This window comes from Dermochelys coriacea, chromosome 2 (genome assembly GCF_009764565.3).
Source record: "Dermochelys coriacea isolate rDerCor1 chromosome 2, rDerCor1.pri.v4, whole genome shotgun sequence".
Taxonomy (NCBI): domain Eukaryota; kingdom Metazoa; phylum Chordata; order Testudines; family Dermochelyidae; genus Dermochelys; species Dermochelys coriacea.
In genome coordinates this window covers 65,732,902-65,743,037 of record NC_050069.1, presented here as the reverse complement: position 1 = coordinate 65,743,037, position 10,136 = coordinate 65,732,902, and the positions used below count along the sequence as shown (strand labels likewise).

At 35.7% G+C, this 10,136-nt stretch overlaps 1 protein-coding gene across 15 annotated transcripts in view; it reads right to left on the bottom strand.

Moving 5' to 3' along the window:
* LOC119852194 (aspartyl/asparaginyl beta-hydroxylase) overlaps positions 1–10,136 on the bottom strand; it is a 203,764-nt gene that overhangs the window by 163,115 nt on the left and 30,513 nt on the right. For 10 of the 15 annotated variants that reach the window (XM_038393239.2, XM_038393232.2, XM_038393234.2 and 7 more), the window contains 3 exons: positions 2,182–2,331; positions 1,610–1,654; positions 2–70 (listed from right to left, as the gene is read on the bottom strand). In XM_038393239.2, coding sequence (XP_038249167.1) covers positions 2–70; positions 1,610–1,654; positions 2,182–2,331 — 264 coding nt within the window. Of the gene's footprint in view, position 1; positions 71–1,609; positions 1,655–2,181; positions 2,332–6,336; positions 6,642–10,136 lie in introns of those variants that run through there. The other 5 variants (XM_038393240.2, XM_043507811.1, XM_038393236.2 and 2 more) reach the window with 3 other exon arrangements.

The following is a 10,136-nucleotide window of genomic DNA, read 5'->3' as shown; positions in this document are numbered from 1 at the left end:
CCTAGCAAAACTTTGGCATCTTCCACATCAAAATCTCCATCTCCATCAGCATCATATATCCCAAGCTTGCCTAAAATGCAAAAAGAAGGGATAAGGATGAAAGACTTCAGTAAATTCTTCCAAAGTAGTATGTTCAACATGTGTTCATTATATACAGTGGGTTGTAAATATTATATATATTTTAATGATTTAGCTTCTCTCTGCCCAACTCAATTTTAGATCACGTGGAAAACAGCAAAACCATACTGAGTACAACACATTCTCTAAATAGGATTCTTACTGGAGTATAGGTCGATATCTATTTCAATGCATAATTTCTTTAGTCTGTCAGACACAACAGCAAGTATATAATTCAATTAGAAATTGTGCACTTTATCTGAATGTACTGAATTCAAAACTAGCTGTATGACAACAAGCAATCTGAAAGGGTGTAATCAAACAAATTTATGCAAACATATAATCACCATTTCTTTTTTTTTTTCTTCATACTGACTGCTATTCTAGACACTTCCCATATATATTAAAAAATGTTGTCGGACAGTTAAAATTATGGTAGACTGGTTTCAGTATTGGGTTAGTGGAACAGAAGCAGCACATATCCCATAAAAAGTGGGAAAGAATTCACAGACATTTCACCAACGGCTACGCAGGTTTACTGTAGCTAAGAAACTAATCATCGTCCAGGGCATATCATCACCACCAGTCATGATCCGTGGTATACATGGAGAAACAAAAGCAACATGTCATAAATGGTGGCCGCCTTAATCAATAAAATCTAGTAAGGATTTTTAATACATGATCAAAACATGAGAGGTCTTGCTTTTCTTTTATTTCAGCCACAGTAGCTTTAGCAGCCATACAGAGTTAACACTCACGGGAATGTAGTCTCTTTTAAAAAATAAAGTATTACCTAAAACTATGTCATCTAAAAGATGATGTTTCCTGGGATCAACAAATGAATTAGTAGGTCATTTAATACTTAATTAGTTTTTGATATATCTCAATATCATGGCAAAACTCAAGCCTGAATCAGAAAGCTGCAAGACCATGGGGAGAAGTTGTAAAATTTAGAGGTTCTTACAGCCTATCGGTTTATTCTGAGCATGCCATTGTTTTTCCCTTCAGGAAAGAACAGTCACCAACCACTAACACAGTGGCAAACATTTATACAAAAATAAAAATAAATGTTAACCACTATTTTCCTGTTCTCCACAAAAAATAATCCTACAGAAAATTTTAATAAACTAAAATATAGTTTATAAAATAGGACAGTTTGGTGGAAGCTGAATTCCAGGAACAGGTTCAGAATAGACTATAAATAAGCCATCACTATTCTGTTGCAACAATGAAATCTAAATTATTGCTGTTGATTTTCAGATTGAAGTACATAGTTAGAAATTCTGTAACATTCAGTTAGTAAGAACTACTGAATTTCTCCAAGAATAGGAAGAAAAGTTAGAAATAACAGAATGCCGGAGTCTTTTATTTGAATAATGACTGAAGGAAAGAAATTTTTTTTAAAGTTAAAATAAAGAGTAAAACAGAATATGATTTGCATAAGATTTTAATCCCAGGGAGAGTGAAGGAAGTTTGTTTCCCAATAGCCTACCTTGAAGTACTTCTGACAAGTTATAACGGAAGTCCTTTGCTTTGGCTGCATGCATGGTAAAAATACAAAAATCATTATTTGCATCATCAGACCCTGATCAGGTTTTTAAACAGGTGCTTGAACCTTACATACAGTTCAAGTACAATATTCTCAGAGATTCACCTGCATCAAAAATCAAGAACAAACTAACAAAGTATCAGCCAGGTGAACACTGGACAGATTTCTTAGTGCCTAACAAACAAGAAGGTTGGTTTTTTTTTGTTTTTGTTTTTGTTTTTAAAAAACCACTATTAGAACCGTGAATTTTAAACATGATACGAAAAGCACAGCATGCATCTTATCATACCAGCTGTCCATTGACATATTTATCTTGTAAAAATAATACACTTGCAAATATATGTGCAGTAGTTAATTTACAAATCGGTGATGTGCTCCCATTTATCTGAAGGCAATATTAAATCTTCAGTCTTTCTTCCTGAAATTGGAAAATGCTTCAATTCAATGAAAGAAGATACAAGAAGCACATTTTCTGGCGCACTAAATTATACATATTAAGACATGAATGTTCTTACCTAGAACTTCTTCATAATCTACAAGTTCAAACCAAACAACTGCTACTGATGTCCAAACTCCCAGCAGTGCTATTACCATAAACCAGGTGAAAAACGAGCTTCCAGAGGGGCCTTCTTTCTTCCCATTCTTGTTTCCTCCATGCTTTGTCTCTGTTAAAGATGTGTAAACATGGAAACTGGGTTACTATTAGAAGGCATAATGTTTTATTATAAGAGTATGCATGTTTTTACAAACTACGCAAGTAACGTATTCTATCATGACAGAATAATGTTTCTGTAGTACCAAGTGCTCAATTACTTTTGTAAGGCTGTTTACACTACAAGCACTACAGTGGCACAGCTGCAGCTACGCTACTATAGCATTACCTAGTGCCACTATAGCATTACATAGCATAGTGTAGACATTTGCTACAGCAACAGAAAGGGTTTTTTCCCAATCAATCAATAGTTAATCCACCCCCTGGAAAGGCAGTAGTTAGGTCCACGGAAAAAATCATCTGTCGACCTATCCTTTCTCTGGGCTCAGTACCAGGGCTTAAATCATCTTAATTCCAAGTGACATAGACAGGTTGACGTAAGTTTTAGACCAGGTTTAAGTTACTTTCACTACTATTATCTCCTTTATTAGTAGTAGTAATTGTAATAGACAGGGTTTGCATAAGCAGGCAAAAAGTGTGTTTTTTAAAATGAGTGAAGCTAACTTGATTGAACATCCACCTCTTTAATGCCAGCATATACACAGTTTGACTCCTTTTAGATGACAGGTTTCAGAGTAGCAGCCGTGTTAGTCTGTATTCGCAAAAAGAAAAGGAGGAGTACTTGTGGCACCTTAGAGACTAACAAATTTATTAGAGCATAAGCTTTCGTGAGCTACAGCTCACTTCATCGGATGCATTTGGTGGAAAAAAAATAAATGCATCCGATGAAGTGAGCTGTAGCTCACAAAAGCTTATGCTCTAATAAATTTGTTAGTCTCTAAAGGTGCCACAAGTACTCCTTTTCCTTTTAGATGGTTTATATTGTTTGTATTGTTTCCTAGGCCTCCACCAAGGTGACAATATGATCAGATCAAAGGATCAAAGAGGTGTTAAATCAGATCTACACTAGTTTAAAGGGGATTTTCTATCTAGTTAAGATAAATTGACTGAGCTAACTCATTTAAAAAAAAAAAATACACCATTGTCACTTGTGTAGACAGAATTCAAATGCTAGAACACATTACGGGTTTTGATCTGCAACTCAGCCACCTTGTTGTTCCCTTCTCTACTGCTCAAAAAGGATGAGACAAATGAATAGCAGCAAGATGAATTGTATCCATTTGCCAAAAGTTTCCAAAGCCTTCATGTTAAAAACAGAGTTAGTATATTATGTACCCAACTCACAGGGCTAAACTATAAAATTACAATCTGGATGAGCTTCCCTTTATTAAGGGCAGAGAAAGAAATGTGACTTAGAGCATCAAAATTTCTCCCCCGCTTCCCCCTTGCTCTAGGGAAAAGGTTACTTCAAAACATTTTCATACAGCAGTTTACTCCCTGCTGTGTACTAGCCAACAATTCTTACTGGCAAGCAATGGCAGACCCAGTGCTATTCCTACTCCCCACCCACTTGCTCACAAAAGTATCAGACAGGTAGTCCCTGCTTTCCAAAGTAAATCTTGCAAACCTTCAAGATGTTTCTTGGAGACATTAAATTTACATTTAAAGTTACAATGAAAAAAAATCCAGCTAGAAATAAGAAAAATCTTTTTTTTTTAAAAATAAAAGTAAAAATACCAAAAAAGATTAACTACATTTTTTAAAAGAACACACACCACGTTATAAACACAAATAAAATGAATAAAAACAGAATATAGTTTTTTCCTGGATTTTCTCACAGGTCAAGGGAGTCTGCCAATACAATTAATTAGAAGAAAAAGGAACTAGTGATTATTTAGATGTGCAACGTGCATGCACTTCAAACCCACTGGGGAAAAGTAAAAACTTTACAAAAGGGTATTATAATCAAACAATACAGCAGCAAAATTATTGTAATGACTCAACTTTTAAAAGGTTGCCAGACAACAGAGTTAACCCAAATAGTTTAGGCCAAATTTTTTACAGAATTAAAAAGATGTATGTTATACATTTTTCAAAATACAAAGAATATTTAAGCATCACTAATGTACTGTGATTAAGATTTGTGTTTAATATCAGTATTATCATATTAAGTCCAAGTCAAATATTTGTTTGCCATCTTTAATAGGATTAATTAGGCAAAATGAAACCTAAATGTTAAATGATCACAAGTTTAAAAAAATAAAAATAAAAAACCACACACAAAAAGCCACACTAAAAGGTAGTAGCCCTAGATAAGGGTAGAGGAAGTAGGGATAGTGGTGGCCTCTTTAGCTTACTTACATGGCGGGGGGGGGGGGGGGGGGGGGAGGGGGAAGGGAGAGGAGGAAGAGGGAGGGAAAGTCAGCACAGAAGGGCTTCTAGTCACTGCTTGATGCCAGGATCACAGACATACTAAGCTAACCCTTCACCATATTTATTGATTTATATGCAGAGTAAAGACAGTCACAAAAACAGCTGCATCAGCTCAGTTGTTCCTGATGCAATATTTATAGTGGAGAAAAAAAATCTATTTAATATTGGTCCTAGAAGCACAGATTTTTGTTTATAAAGTATAAAATTCTGTTTCTTTCACATTCTAACGATAACATTCCCCTAGTATGGTGTTTCCACTAATCTTTAGAAAGAGGCTAGGACAGTTTAACCTCAGGCTCAGACACATGAGGATAGTTCAATACACTAGCGATTAGTGGTTAAATTCACAAGGGAAGGTTGCAGGCAAAGATAAACAAGGTGTAATATATTTAGCAAATATTACAAATCATATGAAAAAAATCCCTAGCTAAAAAAGTAACTGAATGTTTAGGGAGAGCACAGATAAATATGCTATTTTATAAGATAAACCGCCACCACACATCCAACTCTTATGAAACATAATTGTGATTATGTACTTGCAAGAACAGTTTATATTAAATGCGTGTTTTAGAGAAGTCTGTGATAAAGATCATACGATATATTAAAGAAAACTATTTGTATTTGCATGAGCAAATATAGCATGATTCTATTTTATACTCTTTTCTCGTGGCATTTTCTTTACCATTCTGTCTCTGGAAAAAGGACTGTGTACCACACAGCAACAAGACAGGACATCTAAATAATAGCTTTTTAAATTAAATAAGTAACCTAGTATTACTGCTGCAGACTTCTATTTCTAAAGAACAGTTTTATCCAAGTCTCGCAGAATCAGACCCTACAACACAAACATCATCTGTTACAAGTGTAGCTTCCATTTGCAAGCTTTGACTCCCAACCTTTAAGTGCTTTGAACAATTTTACTATGCAGAACTCAAACAAAACAGATCTGCTCTAACTTGCAACCATTAAAAAAAAAAACCCATCATTTACAGAGGCAAACATACATACATAGAGTCAGAGCTAAAAGCTAACCATCCATTAAGGAATACTAACTCTGGATTTGAACTCATTCCAGGGAGTTAATTCAACTTTGAAGCCCTTTCTCCACACATATCAGCTATGTAGAAAGTAGGTCAGTTTCCATATCTGGTAAGCCTTTGATTACCCTGCCATATGTCTTTATACAGATACCATAAGTGTCTTGAACTACATAATACTCCTCAACAACAAATGTTAAGCTACTGGTTATGACTGGTTTCTATGAATAAAGAGGTTATGTGGGACCAAATTTGTTCATTTACTTATGGTTCTTAATACATTCGGAAATTTGCTCACTTTAAATAAAATAAATAATAACTAAAATAAATAAGCAAGCAAGCAAGCTCAAGTGAAATCTTCACATGTAAAAAAAGCCTTCTATTTTAACAGGAATACTATGCTAAAAACCTATGTTGAGTATGACTGACCACCTGCCATAAAAATCTAGAGAAAAAAAGATCTCTACTTCAGAATTCATTTAAACAGCAAAAATAAAAGCAGTTTGTGATGCAGAGCAAAATAGTAAACTGAATTCAAAACACCCACATACTACAATATGCTCCTTATTCAGCTGAGCACAAAGATAGACACAGCAAAAGCGCAATTATGCATTTTTTTTCGTTTCTGCCAAAGGTTAGAATTATACCTGAATCTTCAGCCATGGCACTAGTGTTCCTTATCCATGGATAAAATAAGTATATTGGAATCCAAAATCAACATCCAAGGTGGAACAAGGAATGAGTTGTCCTCAATCTAGTCTTGCAACAGTGGCAAAAAAAAGTTTAATAAAGCTAACTCAGCTAGAACCTGAAACTGGACCTGACTGCCAACTCTTCACCGAAGCTATATTTAGAGCCATCTTCACAAGCTACAGGCTTTTAAGCTCTCAAATGGAAATCCAGCGCTGACGACAATCAGATTTACTCCCTCCTCTTAACAAAGCATTCTGGATAGTTGGTCCTTTCTCCTCCCTTAATCCCTGAACACCAGACATACCAGGCAAATGAAACAGAACAAACTGTGCTGCTGTATTTTTTGTAATAAGTCATGCCTCAATGCCTGAGTTGTAAGGGCATTAAATCCAGCAGTATAAACTAAAACAAAATCTGGACCCAGAGTTTGTCTGTGTAGCAATTTTCAAGCTAGCTTGCACCCAAGAAACTTGCTTTGTGTTGGCACATACACTTTTTTCTAACATCCTGAGTAAATTGTTTTTTTGAAACTTGTTGCTGTCCACATTAAGGATAAAACACAGCTAAATAACTACAAATGAAAAAAACATGACTACTAAGAATGTCCACGAATTAGAGAATAAATATGAACTGAGTAATGCAGACAGTCACTCCTGTCAACTGCACCTCAAGTTCGCCTCTAGCATTCTTAATTTGGATCAGGGCTACCAGCCATTTTGCATTAGCAAAAAGGAATGAAGATTGAAGTGCCAAAATGACGACTTAAACTCTGCAGCATAAATACACACAAAGAGGTTTTTTACTTATTAAATGGGCATTTTCCTACAAAGCCCATGTTGATTTTACCAATAGTAACCACAATCTCTCTATAAGCATAAAATTTCTAAAATTATGTGGCACAATCAAATATAGGGGCATCCTTCACCTCCTTTTCAGTTCTGAAAACCTGCAGATGACTGTTACCATTTAAAACTAAACCAGTTCAGTGGTGACCAACACCCACAGTGGTTCTCTGATAGAAAAATTAGATAACTGTGACAATGCTACATTCCACATATTTAATCCTCAATGCCCTTCATCCTCAAAAGCTCTCTTTAGGTCACAATGTTTTCCCTATGCTGAGAAAACAAGACAAGTAATTTACCAGCAACAGTGGTGATATAGTGGAGCCTATACTTTAGGCATTTATTTGTCAATAAATGACAAATTTATTTTTTAAAATCACCAAATATGGCAACAGAAGATACAGTATTACTACCTTGCAGAATATAAGCAAACTTGCGCTGCTTTTGTTGATTAGAAACCATAATCCCCAAAATACAACTTCAAATAATTCACAACACTAGAGAGGAAAATAATGTTAATGGAAAATACTGCTTATTAAATGATCATAGTAATTCACAAAGAGGTTTTTAAACGTGTAGAGAAACCATAACCAACTAATTTTAAAAATCAGATCATCCACCAACTAAAAATTTCTTCAAAAGCCCTTTTTTAAAGAAGGCATAACCAAACACAAATTTTAAAAACTTTGCATCTACTATGGACTTGGCAGTGCTCAGTGAATACAACTTGTGATTCAAGTACAATAAAATAGGAAGTAAATTCAAATAATAGGGAAAAGGCACAGAATAGGTGGTGGAGACAGTGGCCATATAATGGGGGCCAGTTAAGGTAATTATTATGTATAGTCTATCACACATGGATACCTGAAAATGCTATTTTGACAACTATAAAGATACACTATGACTCAGTGTCTCTCAAATGCACCCACCAGGGGCTTTTCTTGCCGCCACAGCCTCCTGGATGGTGGCTGAAGGGTGCCGGGGGGAAGCAGCGGAGCCAAAAAACACAAAAGGAGTGGGCAGCCAGTGTGAGTTCCCCACCTTCCCAGTAGTGGTAGGGTTCAGGCTTCTGGCTTCATCTCTGGGGTGCTGGGCTCTGTTCTCCAGCCATGTTGCAGCAGGCTCCATCCTACAACTGCGGGGCTTTGGGCTCTGTCCCCGTCCAGACTCACCACCCCATCGCCTCTGGCCCCTGCTGCTTCCCTACCTACCTCCCCATCCAAGGCTTAATTTGTCCTCCAGCTTACCAGAGCTGAATAAATCTGTTATAAATATCACTTTTCACATGTTTGTTAACATAGCTTTTCACTGCCTCCTAGCTAACAAGACCGTTGCTGTGAAAAGTGATATTAACATACAAATATCACTTAATAGAAACAGACTTACTAGCTAGCAAGTCACTAAAAAAAAAGCAAGCAAACAAGAAAAAAAAAAACCCAAAAGATAAGAACATGCAATGCACTGCATTTGTGTTTCCATTCTGTTTAGGTCCAGTAAAGAATACAGACAACTGTATGTTATTTTTATTATAGAGTCTGCAAAAAACCCTACATAAATAAATTACACTGATTTGGACCTGTATGTGTGATTTTTTTTCCCCTAAAGTTAATGAATTATTTTAGGAAAAACTGTTAGAGTGGCCACCAGCAAGAGTTGGTCGTCTCACTCTGAAGCCACTAAATTTTTTGTTGCAAGAACGCCTGCACTGTGTGGTTTTGTACAATGCTTTCAGTTTGCTATCATACAAGGTTAATGAGGGGTTCAGAGAAGGTGGACATATAGAACCTAGTTAGATTAGATAACAGTGGTATGCAAGAAAGGGTAACTAAAGAAAGCTCATTCCTCTCTGACTGGGCTTCAAAAGTAGATTTTCCATTAAAGTCTTTCCTATGAAAAATGATAGTTAGCAGATGGGAGAGCAATTTCAGAGATTTATGGTCTCCAATACTCAGTAAGTTACCAAAGCAACTGACAACTTTTACACAGACTTCATCTACCTAGCCTTCATAATTGAACACTTTGGTAGACCAATAGCTTCTTATTTGTGGACTCTTGCCTTCAATAAATAAATAAATAAAATAATAAAATCTCTCTGCATCCTATTCTTTCCACCAACTTTTTCTGTCACATGTCAATCTTTCCTCCTGCTCTGCTAGATTGTTTTGCAATATATTAATTTTACAGCTATTTTCTGTATATTCACAAGAAAATGATGTTGCTTAGTCACACTTTAGCCATTCTTAGCTAGAATACTTCCTTCCCAATGTAAAACTATGATAATCTTGGGAGTGTTCTATCACTATCAATATCTATTAATTATAACTGGGCACGTTATTTAAAAAAAATCTTAAGGCTTACTCCTATACTTACTACTCAAAGTATTATTTGCATCAAAACATGGAGACCTACTGCAGTGTTCCCCCCACCCCAAGAAAGTAGAACTTGTGTTGCAGATTTTAAATTTCAAATGAATACATCTAAATATTCTTAAACCTGTTCCTTCCTTACTCTGACTTGTGCTCCTTCCACCTTGTTGTTAATACGGTGTTGAACACATGATCAGCATTAATCTTTTTAGTGAAGACTGAAGTAAAATAGGCATTAAACATCTCAGCCTTCTTGATATTACTAATTATTAGCTCTCCTTCCTTGCTCAGTAGTGGACCTACAATTTGTGTTTTTCCCTTGCTTCTAATTTATGTAAAGAACTTCCTACTGTCCCTTTCTAGGTGCAACTCATTTTGTGCCTTAGCCTCTCTCATTTTTCTCCTTACATGCTTGTGCTATTTCTTTGTACTCCTCCTCAGCAATCTGTCCATATTTCCACTTTTTGTAGGATTCCATACGATTTTCAGGTTCCTAAAGAGCTCCTGATGAGGCCATATTAGCCCCTTACTATTCTTCAAATT